General features: G+C 31.8%; 1 protein-coding gene across 1 annotated transcript; it reads right to left on the bottom strand.

Moving 5' to 3' along the window:
• Positions 1-4,665: 4,665 nt before the first annotated feature.
• LOC146908308 (D-mannose binding lectin protein with Apple-like carbohydrate-binding domain-containing protein) lies at positions 4,666-7,247 on the bottom strand. The gene is made up of 2 exons (XM_085727705.1): positions 6,699-7,247; positions 4,666-5,905 (listed from the first exon to the last, which is right to left on the bottom strand). Exons 1-2 carry the CDS (start codon positions 7,074-7,076, stop codon positions 4,907-4,909), a joined length of 1,377 nt encoding a protein of 458 aa, XP_085583831.1. The 5' UTR covers positions 7,077-7,247; the 3' UTR covers positions 4,666-4,906.
• Positions 7,248-15,085: the final 7,838 nt, after the last annotated feature.

The following is a 15,085-nucleotide window of genomic DNA, read 5'->3' as shown; positions in this document are numbered from 1 at the left end:
CGAGGAATTATTAAATGCTTATATATATATATATATATATATATATATATATATATATATATATATAGAGAGAGAGAGAGAGAGAGAGAGAGAGAGAGAGAGAGAGAGAGAGAGAGAGATTATGGATCATTCGTCTCATTATGGATCATGTAAAAAATATTGATTTGTCTTGTAAACATCAGTTACATTCCCTCAAAAAAAAAAAACATCAGTTACATTTTTTTTAACTAATACCTTTGTGTATTATATTTAAACCCACTTTATTAGCGGGATTAGATCGGTCAATTGATTAGAGCTAAATGTTTGTTTGTTAATTGTTATGTTAGTTTTTTCTCTTTGCTAGGACTTAAACCTTAGACCTCTAACTCCTTAACCCTTAAATGTTAAAAGTGTTAAAGGTTTCGGGTACAATTTAGATGAAAGGAAAAAAAAAAACTAATCTTTAACATTTTTATTAACAAGAACTACTCTGCAAACTTTAATATTAATAAGAACAGGGAACTAAATATTATAACATCTATATCTATATATGTATTAATGTATTGATCTATTTCATGAATTTCTGAATCATGTGGGGTTGATAATTGAGAGGCAAAGACTAGGATGGTTACAATCCAAAAATTAAGTAAATTCCGCCAGTCCATAATATGTTGTATCTTATACCTGACGTGAGAGTTGTAAGTGACATTCAGGTTCACGGGAGAGATACTAGTAACACTACAGAACATGTGTTCTTGTACACTTGTTATAGGTGGAAAATTCCACATTATCTAATCCAATCGTGTACAAAACTGGTTTGTCTCTTTTCCTCACATGTTGGACATAGCCAGCAATACTCATAATTGCACCAAATTAATTGATACGATCATTTCTACCAACATACATAAAGTAATTTTATCAGTTAGGTAAGATAGAAGCGTTTGGATCTCTTTTTAGTTTAACTAAAGATTCTTAATTTAATTTAAATGTGGCCTTAAAAATTTAGTTATGTTAAAATTCTTGAAAAAGAGTTTTTCCATCTACTACAATCATTTTAAACTCAGGATATTAATCTTTAAATTTATGCGTAGATGATATCATGGGCGGAGCTACGTTGTGTTCAGGGGATTCGTATGAACCCTCTCACTTTTTACAATTACACCTATTTTTTATGTTATTTAATACTTGAAACCCCTCAAATTTGTAGCTTAACTCAACCAAGTAAGCTATCCATCCCCTCTTAAATTCTATAATGTCTTTGGAAAATTGTTGGTAAGTTACCCACCAATAAATAAAATTAGTCACCACGTGTAGTCCATTGTTTATTTTTTTTATTATTTTTTTAGAATTATATGTTTAACATAGTTACTAGAACACACTTGGTTGATTTTAATTGGTTGTGGTTAACTTAGGCACAATTTTCCAATGGCAACATAAATCTTACCTATGTAAAAATAGGAGAAAGCAACCTTTCAAAGCATTGTGCTATATAGTAATATTAATATGTGTTGAGGAACAACAATGGTAGCTGGTTAGTGATTGCAGCGATTGGCCACTTTTCCTAAACAATTGGCAATATAATTAGTTAATTACTAGTCTATTATTTCTGATAGAAAACAAGAAGGATGAGTAAGCACTTTGAAAAAAGTATGCATTTCCCCATGAAAATTGGAGAAGAATGAATCTTTAACCAATGTTAATTTTGGATTGACTTGTTGAAATTTTTGGTCCTAGTCTAATTAACAATGTAAAACATCTATGAGCTATTTATGCTAGGCCAGGTTTGGCAAAAAGAACAGGCTACTACTGCACATGTGACTAGAAATTAGAAAGAGGTGAAAACTAATTCATCAAGATTATTGGCTGTTTTAATTTCTTGTTGAAATTTGTTGCTCAATGATGTGGATAGCAAAAATTCAAATGAACAATGAATGTGTCTATCGTGCTACTATACTTACTCCAGAACATGCATATATCATTGATGTTCTCCCTTGGAATCATGTTTAATTTGGATACATATTATGCAACGTGGCATTTAGGATAAACAAATGTTAAACTAGCCATTGATTTATAATTTAAAACTTTAATGGTGAAGATCCTTAAATGGCAGGACCTTTATAAAGTACACTTGGTCACAAACTCAAACATCAAAACAATGGACCGAGTAATTATGAATTTTTAAAGCACAAAAAACTCAGACATCATCACAACAAAAGTCTTGATCTAGAAATTGAATTTTGTGTTGGTTTGTTTGCAGAGACCTTTATAAAAATAAATAGAAAAGATCTGCAAAGTTTCCAAGCATTCCGAAAAAAACCTTGATTTATATTAATATTGTTAAAGAGTCTCACATCAATTAATAGATGACATTAATAATTGTTTATAAGTGGAGGCAATTATCACCTCACACGCTAATTCAAGTCGCCTACTTATCCATGCACCAAGTCCAACAATGTTGGGCGTAAGAGGATTTTTATTTGAAAAAACTCAAATTCCAATTTCACATTATCTTTAACCAGAGATTGGATCTTGATTTGAGGTTAAGAAAATTAAGGTTGATACAAGAAATGAACAAAAACAATTAATTAAACTTGTGGGTTCTATACAATAAGATCAATCTAAATTTACAAATGACTATATTATGAGTCACAGCTGCAATCAGTCTTCCTTATAAAAGATTGATTAGGATATGGATTGCCTTGATTAGACTTCAATCCAATTGAGGGATTAGATGAATATGGGGTTGCTTAAGAAATAATTGAGTATGGATTAGACTAATTTTAACACCATAGATGTGTACAAACCCCCTATGCGTCTTATTCCAAATTCTTCTTCTTTTTTTTTGACAAAAGTAAACCATATTCATTCAAATTGATAGAGTACATCGATACAATATAAATTCGCTAAAAACAAAAAGAATGAATCTGTGAACAAACTCACAACATCCATGTTAATAGCATAAAACGGCAAATTATCTATGCCTACAAATATGACTAATATGACTATATTCAAGTCTCTGAAATACTCATGTCTCCGGATCTGCAACGTTGAAAACGCCAAAGTCATTGTCATTGATCAGATCTGCACTTGCTCAAAACTAATCTTTCAACCTGAATCAAATAAACACCGCATTAAGACGGAAAATTAAAAACACACTGCACAAAGACGGGAAATCAAAACAAACAGTCGTTCAGAGACGACGAAATCACAAAAACAAACGAAAAAACAGAAAATATGTGAAATAACTTATTCGATTATGATAGAAGGAAAAACAACTCGGTGAGTGATTTTTGGGTCAAAATTGACCTTAAATCACCCCTCTGACAAGAAGAAGAAGAAGAAGAAGAAGAAGAAGAAGAAGAAGAAGAAGAAAGGGGTGACAGCTAGGGTTTGAGAAGGAGAGAAGAGAGAGAGGAAGAAAGGGGAGAGAATCAAGTTTTTTAAAATTATTCCAATTTCTATCTACCGTATATATCCTTTGGGAACCGTCCTCGTGAGCTTAGCTCAGTTGGTAGGGACAATGCAAGGTCCGGGGTTCAAACCCCGACCACCACCAAAAAATATCTTTGGGAACCTTAGTCTTCAAATGATTGAATGCTTTTCAATATTATTCTATATAGACAATTTTTAAGAAACAATGTTTTTTTTAACAGCCAAAATAATTTTATTAATAAAATTGTGATAAGTACAAGTGGTACTAAACTCACATGAAACAAAGTAATTGCTACAAGCACATTTAGTTAAGTGGGTGGAAGCACAAGGTTCAGAATCCACGTAATAATGTGGCACATGCTAAGCATTTTTTTTGTTCAAGTTTAGATTTTGTTTCTTGTGTTCCAAGGTTGTTTGGTTGTGCGTCAGAAGATATATGTTTGTGGCTCCAAACATAAGTTGTTTTGCAAAAGATATGCTATTTAATTTTTTTTACTTGAACCATATTACTAACCGTGTTTTTTCAACATGAGAAATAAAAAGAAGTATACCAAGTATTTTGTTCACTGTTCATAAACCTTGAGTGAAATATTGTATTAATTGAAGATATATGCATTTGTGATCGTACCTTCTAAAAATTCTTACAGTCAGAATTGCTGGAAAAAACTAACATACCTAATATCAGTTTTAAGTTCATCCACTATCAGTTAACTAATCTATCATCCGTTGTTTTTTACTAAACAGGATGATATACATGAAGCACGGACACTCATCGAATTAAGCGTGTCCCGGTGTCGAACACGTGTCGTGTCGGTGTACGTGTCCGACACCGACACTTGTAATTACACTGAATTATATATATTTTTCAAATTAATAGCTGAGTCGGCATGTCAGTGTATGTGTCGTGTCCGGTGTCTGTGTCCGTATCTGCGTTTCATACTACTTCTAAAAAAGTAACTTATTAACAAATCCCTTGGGACAAGTAATGAAAATTCAAAATATCAATTGCTTACTTCAATTGTTACATACCAAATAGAACAAGACTAGTGCCAGCAAAATGCTTTCTGTTTTAGAGATTATTGACTACAACACATACTTTACTTTCTTAGGAAGCAATTTCAAATGAGAGAAGTGTCAATACATGTGTCACTGTACGACACCGGAATGTGTCAGACAGTCACCAGACACGTCTTTAATCGGAAGTGTCTGTACTGCATAGGTTGAATGGCTCAATTAGAGAATCAACTAGCCTAGTTAACTAGAAAAAATCAACTAATTTAAAAAATGTCCATAAATCCTTTTTCATCATTGATAAGTTTTGTATAAGCTGAAAATATGCAGCATTTTGTCACCATCAAGAATTTTCAATTACTTGGATGATCTATGAATATTGGAATCAACCAAAACTGTGTATACATGTAAAATAAATTATTTCTGTATCTTTTTTTCTTTATTTTTTGACAGATGAATAAAACTGAACTTAACTTTCAACTGCTCATGAATTTCTGCCTCCAGAATCCAATCGACGACTTCTCCGTTTGATCAACCAGTAGCAAAATCCACCAACAAGAGTAAGAATTATAAGACCATCAAAAACTCCTACTGCTATAAATATCCATCTTTTCAAATTATGTCTCTCGTGTTTTCGACCAATTCCCTTTGGAACCTTCACCATATAACTAAATCCTGATCCTTTATCTACCTGTTTGAGACCAAGGACTAATCTATAAAGATAACATTTCGCGGCTTCTACAAGTGAACTCCGAAAATACAACGCCGCAGCACATTTACAATCCTGTAAGCATAAATTCGAACACGCTTCTCGGCTAATATTAACAATTTCAGGAACACCTTTGAGCACACTACTTACATTATCAATTTCCAACATTTCCGCCTTTTTACCGTTGCAAAAACCACCAGAAAATCCTTCACTACAATCAGCACTACCTTTTTCGTCATTTGTCAAAATCTGAATACATGAACAGGTATTGGAAGATGTACATATACCATAAGGTCTACAAGAATTTGGAAGATCACATGTGTTGTTAAGTGCTTGAAAAGAAGCCTCGAATTTTCGTTTCTCTTGTGAATAGTAATATAGGCCAAAATTTCCTGTTTCATTCTTCAATGCTAAAAATTTTAGAGGTTGAATACTTTGAGATGGAATTTGTGCAATTTTCTTGTATTTTGTATCAAACAATAGCAACCCTTTTGAACTTAGCTTAATATATGTAATACTTCTATTCATTGAAGGCTGAAAGTTCCAGTAAGAATACCTCGATTTACCAGAATTCACATACAAAGCAATCTTATTGTTCTCGATTTCGAATGAATAGAACAAGCTTGAGTTGTTTCGAGACGATGTTAATCGAGTCGCTACATCAAGTTGCTGGCCCCATAGCATTACATCAGTTGGAAAATTGAAACTTTGCCATTTCACATTGTTGAATTCATCTACAAGCACAAGGTTTCCTGTGTCCAGTATTTGCAATCTCTGCTTCAAATGAGTCAATGTAACAACTCATCTATTAGTCTCTATGCAATGCACTTAATTTATTATGATAATCCAGTTAATTAAGCACTTATGCCATAAGAGATTATCATATAAGTGCTAACGTGTAAGCTATTTTTATAATAAAAGATAAAATAAGGTTAAATTGTTTTCATATGACTATGTCGTTATCTATTCTAAAGAGCTTATGGAAATAAGTTGAAAACAGCTTAAGAACATATCATAAGCTCTTTTCAAAGCTCTCTCCAGCTATCTCACAAGGATTTATTGTAGTAGATAATCTCAGATAAATCATTTCAAACAAACATTATGCGCTTACATGGTTTGTCATTTACTATGAAGTTTATGTGAAATGATAGTTTGTGTAATTACTAATTACCATTTTCCATTGACTATATATCAGTATATCTATAATCTATGCATAATACAAGATTACCTATCCTTAATATTTTCAATATCTGCTTCGAATAAGTCAATGCAACAATTTACAATTCTCATGTATGAGTCTCTATGCAATGCAGCTCAATTGGCTGTGATAAAAAACTTAATTAACTATTTGTAGCATAAGCATTAATTGTATAAGTGCTTAAGATAAAGTATACTCAATTCTATTCATATGATGAATAAGTTGTTTTCGTAAGCTATCCTAGAGAGCTTATAGTAATAAACCGAAAACAGCTGATCATAAGTTGTTTTCACAAGCTCTCTAAAAAAGTCTTACATGTGCTTATGTCAGTAGATAAATTCATTTAAACTAAACCAAACAGGACCTTACCTTAACACCTTGTCCTGAAGTCCCAGTTTTCCATCCAACTATCTCATTAGGACCTTTAAGCCTTAAATCACCATCCATAGTAAACTCCAGTGAACATTTTCCAGTGACATAAAACTTTGAGTAATGACCAGAATCCCAAACCTTAACATCTCCAAGAAAAACCAACAATGAGCATGAGAATTTCCCATTTACACCTTCAAAACTCAATGCAACTCTAAAATTTGGTACTGTCTTTGTCTCCAAAAGAAAACCTCCACCTATGTAACCAAATTTGTACTCAGCAGGAACTGCCACCATTAGTTTGTATCCAATACCAACACTTGATTCAGAAAATGCATAATTGAACAAAAGAACAATGAAAAGAAAAATAATATTCATTAGTAATTTTTATTTTTTTTAGCTTTGGAACTAATAGTAGTAGATAATTTTTGAAGATGGGTTTGTAATGTGAAGGAAAAGGTAATCATGATGTTGCTAAATTGCCTTAAACAATTGCAAATGAATCAATTCATCATGTGATGGGGGGTTGTACAAGAAAATTTTATTTGAATTTTTTTTTTCTCTTTGCATTATTAATGTTATTTATATCAACTTTATTATGGAGGTAGAAATTAGAAAATAAAGTAACGTTCCACTGAGATTGTGCCCATGTGAGAGTTTTTTATGTGAGTAAATGACATTGAATAGCATTAATGAAATTGCTAATTTTGTTGCATTGATGTTATCTATATTTTCCTGAAAAGAATTTGGTATTTAAGAGACCTTCACCAAATTTATGTTATTGTTAAATATTAAATAATTTTAATTAATATAGGCTTGATTATCTCTGTCACTAAATTTCTTCAAACAATCATGTAATCATTGTTGTTTCATATTCAAAAAAACAACCATATTTTCTTGACAAAAAACACATACTTTTTAAACTGAATAAGTAATGTACTCTTCCCTCAAAAAAAAAAAGTAATCTATTATTAAATGGGTGACTAATAATGATTTAACAGTTTATAAGAAAATTTGACCAAGGTCATATTGTCTTAAATATATCTACTAGCATGGTCTTATCCTACATGAGTGGAATTAATATGTACTAAAGTAGTCTTAAAAATATGGTGAAATAACAAAAAGGTTGTGTACGAAATATTTAATTAAGCTAAACTCACAAATTATAGTATTCAAATACAGATAGATTAGCATTTATGTAGGGTTAAGTTTTGAAAGTGAATTATGTTTATTGTTTAAAGGGCTGAATTTGACTTTGAGCGTGGGTGACCAAGATATTAATGTGGGACCAATTCCATCAAATTCTGTTGGTTCAATTGAGTGCCATTTTTAGTGGGAATGCAAATTGCAAAGTGTCTTATGAAGGTTTTTTGAGTGGTGAGCTTGAGAAAAAGTGGGTCTTGTCTTGTATATTTGACACGTGGACATGAAGTTCACATGACACGTGGACCACTGTTGTTGCTGACATTGTTCTTACGGTTGGGTGACATGTGAAGGTAGCAGAGCTTGTGTCATCTTCTTGATTAATAGATTATGTCAATATTCAGTAGCAGAGCTTGTGTCATCTTCTTTAGCTTTGAGGTTAATTCACATTGACAAGTGTGGGAACATAAAATTGCTATAGCATGTGTATATCAAGTTCAACCACACACACTCACAACGTTGAGGGAATGACTTTGACTATCTCCGTCCTATAGTATATATTTCATTCATGATGAGAATTTCTTCTTAGACATGGAGGTGAGTCACTGGTTGGAGGAGGGTCCTTCGGGCCACCATTCTTTTATCTTTATGGTCACTATTTGGTGGGTTTGGCGTCATCAAAATCTCATGTATCTTAGCAACGAGACCTAGACTCTCAGTCGCCCCTCTTTACAATATTTATAGTATGGTAGATTCCTTCAATCTTTGCTTCACAAATATTTCTCAAATTCATCTCAAATTTATCAGGTTGATAGATTCATTAGGTGGAATAATGATAATCACTCATGTGACATTTTTAATGTCGATGGTGGTTGTCTGGGAGCACACGTGAGAGCAGGTTTTGGTGTAATTATCCGAAATAGTGCAGGATATTATTTATTTGGTTTTTCTGGCTACATTAATGACTCTTCCGACATATTGTATGTTGACCTTTACGCTATCTATCAGGGGCCTTTTTTGGCAAAAAGCATGAATATAATTGAGCTTGTTTGTTACACCGACTCCTTGCATTGCATCAACCTCCCCAAGGGGCCGACTATGAGATATCATGTTTATGCTATTTTGATTCAAGATGTGAAAGATTTAATTGGGCAAAGTAATGTAATTGTTTGTCATACTCTTCGAGAGGGAAATCATTGTGCGGACTTCTTTGCCAAACTTGGAGCTAACTCGAATACTGAGCTGGTCTACCATACCTTCCCTTCGGCTGATCTCTTGGAAGTTGGATCTCCTTATGATAGATGCAGTTGGAACCCTCTACTCTAGAGAGTAGTTATCTCCTTCTTCCTTGTTTTTTATGTCTTGTTTCTGTTGTTAATTCTTTGCCTTGTAACAAAAAAAAATATATTAGTGTTCGTCTTGAGATATTACGTGTCATGTGCCAACTAAGATAATGATGTCCACTGTTGACTCATATTTATAGAATTTTTCTTCTAGCGGTGCTATATCTCGCGAAGCAAAAGTTCGCAAATACTAGAATTCGACCCGTGCGATGCACGGTTTTTTTTATAAAGTGTCTTATATAAGTATTAAATTGACTGTATTTTTAGAGTGTCATATATAGGTATCAAATTGACTATCTGTTGGGCTCTTTAATAACATCCCTACACAAACATCATGTCTTTGATGGTATCTCTTATATCAGTAAATCATTTCCAGTCCAATATAAAGTTTAACCTTACATATTTCCCTAGTCATGGATGTTATCCAATGTGAACATCTTTCAAAAGTGCACTGTCTACAAAAAGAATGCAAGAAAATTAATTAAAACAAAGAAAAAAAATTAGCAAAACAAAAAGCAAATACAGGGTTCAAAAATAAAATAGAATAGAAAAATCTAAAAGAAAAATTAACATAAATTACTACTTCATTGCACTTATTGTTTCTTTCCTGCTCATCCTTTCTGCTCCAAGAGTTAGCATTTAAGGGGATTAGTTTTATTTAGTTATCAATTAGAATGCGATTAATGTTTTCAACAAAAAAAAAAACAACAGTAGAATACGATTAACAAAAAAGATACATAATATAGAATCCATTGGCTACCTTCATTCCAATTTTGATGTTGAGTCTCTTAAATAATGGGCATTGCTACTTTGCTGTAGAAGGAAGACTGCCAAAATTGGTGTAAACATCTCAAACTAAAAACAAAAAACGCAAAAAGTATATTCCATTTCTCAAAAAATATGCATATCGATAAAATGCATGTTAAATTAGAATACCAGTAAAGCAGTGGTATGAGAGGAAGGTTGTAAGGTCACGTCCTTCCATTTGCAAAAATCAAAATATCAAAATATATTATTCTTCTGTTGTCTGTGTAATTTACCACGGTTTAGGTTTTTTTTTTGTTGAGAGAAACATGGTTTAGGGTTTGCTATATATAGCTGAGTTTGCATGGAAATTAGGGTAGCCGAGTTTGCATGGAAATTAGGGTATTCTGTTTGTAAACATATTAAATAAGTGTACAACAACTTGCAAAAAAAATAAATCTACAGAAACAATAGATATATACAAACGATGACACAACATGATAGGAATGAAAAGCTCATCAGTGAGGAGAAATACTAGGGATTGCTGCATTTTAGAGGGAATTTGTTAGGTTAAATTGGTGCGCGGCATTTTAGTTGGGAGAAGAGCAATTTTCTTAGTCATTTCTGGGAAACCATACAAACAAATACACCAACATTCAATCATTGTTATTATTGGGCTTTACTAACATTTGCAAATTTGTTTACAATTTTGATGGTTGAGTCGGTTCATATCAAAAATCGAACTTATAAACACTGATATTTAATTAGCTTCTATTTATCAAATGTATAAATTTGGGAGTTTCAATTGATTTCAAATTCATTTTTTTGTTGAATTCCTTGATATTCATATGTTTTCATTCTAAAACAAAATTTTTGTCTTCTGACATTTAATTGTAAATCGAAAAGTAAAAAAGAAAATGAATACTTGAAAATTACTATTGAAGTATAAAAAAAAAATCTTCGCAAATCAATTTCCAACAACCAAGCCTTATAGAATTAACTGGGGTTGGTTGGAACCCACTTGGGTTGGCCTGGTGGTATTGGCTTGGGTCTTGGGAGTATGCTCCTCCGCAAGGTCTCAGGTTCGATTCTCTCCGGTGCCAATTTAGGTGGGCTATTTAGCTTCTTCAAAAAAAAAAAACTGGGGTTGGTTGGTCAAATTACGCTATAATCATCAATTATATTATATTTGGATTCAACTTATTAATTTGGATTCAACTTATTAATCTTTAAATCTTTCATAATAATTTCTCGCATAGTTTTTTCAGATATTTGTTTACCTCTTTTAATTTGACTATCCTCTATTTAATCTACTCTTCTTACTACATCATCTTTAAAGTCTTCTCTCTACATGCACAAACCACCTAAGCTTCTTTTCTACTATATGTGCTACCCTAACTTCCTCTTTAATGATGTCACTCTTAATTCTATCATGTCCAGTTTTATCAGACATCCAACACAAAATCATCACCTCCACTAGCTTACTTCACCTCCACAAATCAATTTCCAAAAGTTGAAACACTGCTGCTGCAGGGTGTGAGATGTTTTTTAGAGACAGTATTATTTTAGCTATTTTGTAGAAAATATGGTGTGATTTGCAAAATATAGGGTTTGGGTAGATGAGCCCTAAAGATATTTTCTTTGGGCTGGAGAGCAGCCCTAAAGTTGATCCTATAGCAATAAAATAATTTACCACATTGACCAATTACCTAATTCAAAAATAAAATAAAATTATTTGATGCCCCCGTGCTTTTCAAAATTCCTACTATTTTACCTTTTACAGTTTTGATATATATATATATATATATATATATGGGTTATGTTACAAGCCACCCTTTGGTGGTGTCTTTTATCAAGTCACACCTTAAGGTGTGATTTTCACTTTTTAGTTATAACTTTGATAAAAGACACCTTCCTAAAAGTAAGTTGGTGTCTTTTCGCAAATGCTCAATGAGTAACTTGATAAAAGACACCTTCATAAAAGGTGTCTTCTATCATAACCCTATATATATATATATATGGGGGCTGTTAACTTGCACCCACCTAAAAACTCTAAGGTGCAAGTTAACAAGCTGCACCTACTTGTACTTTACTAAAACACCTTTTTGTCTCTATTAAACTTTATTTTAATTAAAAGGACATTTTTGTAAATAGCATAAATAATATTTGTTTATAATAGAAAAACATGGGTGTTTTGGTAAATAACTAGTAGGTGCAGCTTGTTAACTTGCACCTTAGTGTTTATAGGTGGGTGCAAGTTAACAGCTCCATATATATATATATACATACACACACACACACACACACACACACACACACACACACACACACACACACATATATATATATATATATATATATATATATAGGGATTTGCTATAACACACCCACTAGTTTTTATGTGGGAGTGTTTTAGCAAGTTATAACTAAAAAGTTAATAAATACACCTTAAGGTGTATGTTGCTATAACACACCTTCTAACAAAAACAAGTGGGTGTGTTCTAGCAAATCCTATAGGCATTTGCTAGGATACACCCACTTATTTTTTAGAAGGAGTATTTTAGCAAGTAAATAACTAAAAAGTGGTTAAATACACCCTAAGGTGTAGCTTTGCTAAAACACTCCCACATAAAAACTAGTGGGTGTGTTCTAGCAAACCCCATATATATATATATACATCATTATGTCGTTTTTTAGAATCGAAAATGAGTTTTTTTTTTTTTTTTTGCAAATGTGATCTTTTATTATAATTATTTTTTGGAACATTTGAGTTTTATCGAAATTAAAATAATACAACTTTTAATTTTCTAAGGTTTAAAAACATTTTTGAAAATTTAAAGTTTTTTTTAGAGGCAAAGTCTTGATTTTTTATTTTTGAAGAAGTAAGTATTGGTTCTTTAAAATGTCATATGTTTGGAAAATTCGAAATTTGAGTTTTTTGACCCGGGTTAACATTTCCCTAAATCTTATAACATATTATTTAACAAAATTAAGATTCTTCCAATTTATGTTTTCTATATTCAACTTTTATATGACTATGTCATAGACAAAAACCACATAAAAAAGTATTCAACTTTTATATGACTATGTCATAGACAAAAACCACATAAAAAAGCTAACTTGGTAGCTTGAAATTTTATAAATACAATTACTCCATATTTTCTATATTTCTGAAAATACAATTGTGTTTTGAAAGTGACGTGGTAAATTATACTTCATTTGATTCTTATTATAAGAACAAAAATCAACAAACATCAAAACTATTGTAATTTTTACCTATTGTAACTTTTTATATATCTCTTCTCCTCGTTCGTTGAGTATTTAAGATATGAGGAGTATCAATGGAGAAAAAACTACAAGTCAATGAGTGTTGATCTGCATTGTTTCTATATCTTTATCTTTTAGCTAGGATTATTAAAAAAAAAGACTTCTTATCATGAATAAAAGACGTTTTGTCATGAATCCAAATATTTCTAAAATCTTTGATAGATTAACATGTTGTAGATTGTATGTAATTCATATGAGTAGTGATATATGTACAACCATTTGGGACAACTTTGATGATAACTTTCATTTTCTCTATTTTCATTGGTCCAAAACAATAGAGAGAGAGAGAGAGAGAGAGAAAAAAAAAGGAAGAGAGAGAATAAGAATATAATGTGAGTATTTGAGAGAAAGTTGTCAAAAAGTTGTAATAAAATGGTTGTACAAATATCATTTCTCAATTCATATACATGCTCACGTGTTTATTTGACTTCCACACTAAAATACAATTATATTTATAATTTTTATATTATAAATGTCTTGAATTGATTAAATATTATAAAAGTAAGGGTTAAATATGTTTTTGGTCCCTATAAATTTACCAATTTTTCATTTTAGTCCTTCTAAAATTTTCCTTCAACTTTTAGTCCTTATAAAATTTTCAATCACTACTTTTGGTCCTTAGTTTTAAGTTAATTTTTGAATGAAATTGTGCAGAAATATGTAGAATATTGTAAAAATCGCTCCCAAAAATAATTAGACCTTTTTAACAAAATATAAATTTTTAACGGCCAAAAATATAAAAAAATCATATTTAATTCAAGTTATGTTAAAAAGTTCTATTTTTTTGGGAGAGATTCTTATAATATTATAAATTTTTCTACAAAATTTTATTCAAAAACATTAATTCTACATATGAGTTTACTTTAAAGGAGGAATCAAAAGTGAAGATGGAAAACATTTAGGGGACTAAAAGTTGAAGAAATTTTGAGGAACTAAAATGAAAAGTTGACATATTTATAGGGACCAAAAACATATTTGACCCTAAAAGTAATGATAACATGACAAAAAAAACTTGACACAAATTTGACACTGTGTTTTATACTGTATTTTTTCCTCCTTCTGTTCCCTCTCTCTCTCTCTCTCTCTCTCTCTCTCTCTCTCTCTCTCTCTCTCTCTCTCTCTCTCTCTCTCTCTCTCTCTCTCTCTCTCTCTCTCTCTCTTCTCTGGCCACTGACAAGGTCTCTCACAAATGCCGACGACCATCCACCTCCGCCACCCTACAACTATTCTAGCATTCAAATTGTTCAGATCTGAAGGGATTTGATTGGAAATAGCAACGTCGGCGCGCATGTGAAGCTTAACGACGACTTGGTTGTGGGTGGTGGTTTTACTTGCAGGGAAGAAGAAGAGTGAGTGAAAACCGAAGAAGAGAAAGAGGACGGAGCGATGGCTGTGAGGAAGATGATGGTCCAGATCTGATGAGGTTGAATGGATGAGTAGTGGAGAGATTGTGGTCGAAATCTGGTGAGGATGAGTGAGAGAACATGGAGGAATAAGATGAGAATAAGGGTTGTGGAAATGTTACTAAACTGCCCCTACTTTATGGCTGAAGTATCCAAACTACCCATAGTGTTGTATTTGTGTCAAATATTTTGTTGAGTTATCATTTCTCTTTTTATAAAATCTGTGTATATAATATGAGTATGGGTGATCTCGTCACCCATAAAGATATGAGTAAGATAACTAATATTTTTTAAACTGTAGGTATGAGGATCGACTTTTAATAAATATATATAAATAAATAAAAATGAGAAATCTTCTACAATTATACAAACATTTACAAATCATTGCACAAAAAGTACTCAAACCAATCAATAACAAAGTCAAATG

Source organism: Medicago sativa, chromosome 7, assembly GCF_051527215.1.
Source record: "Medicago sativa cultivar Bolivia chromosome 7, Bolivia_mono, whole genome shotgun sequence".
NCBI lineage: Eukaryota > Viridiplantae > Streptophyta > Magnoliopsida > Fabales > Fabaceae > Medicago > Medicago sativa.
The sequence above is the reverse complement of the archived record's forward strand: the minus strand, read 5'-3'. Positions and strand labels throughout refer to the sequence as shown.

Excerpts from the sequence above, each read along its gene's own strand:
- LOC146908308 (XM_085727705.1), bottom strand. The coding sequence starts at position 7,076 with ATGAATATTATTTTTCTTTTCATTGTTCTTTTGTTCAATTATGCATTT. Across the intron at positions 5,906-6,698 it reads CTTCAGGACAAGGTGTTAAG|AGATTGCAAATACTGGACAC; the intron begins GTAAGGTCCTGT and ends CATTTGAAGCAG.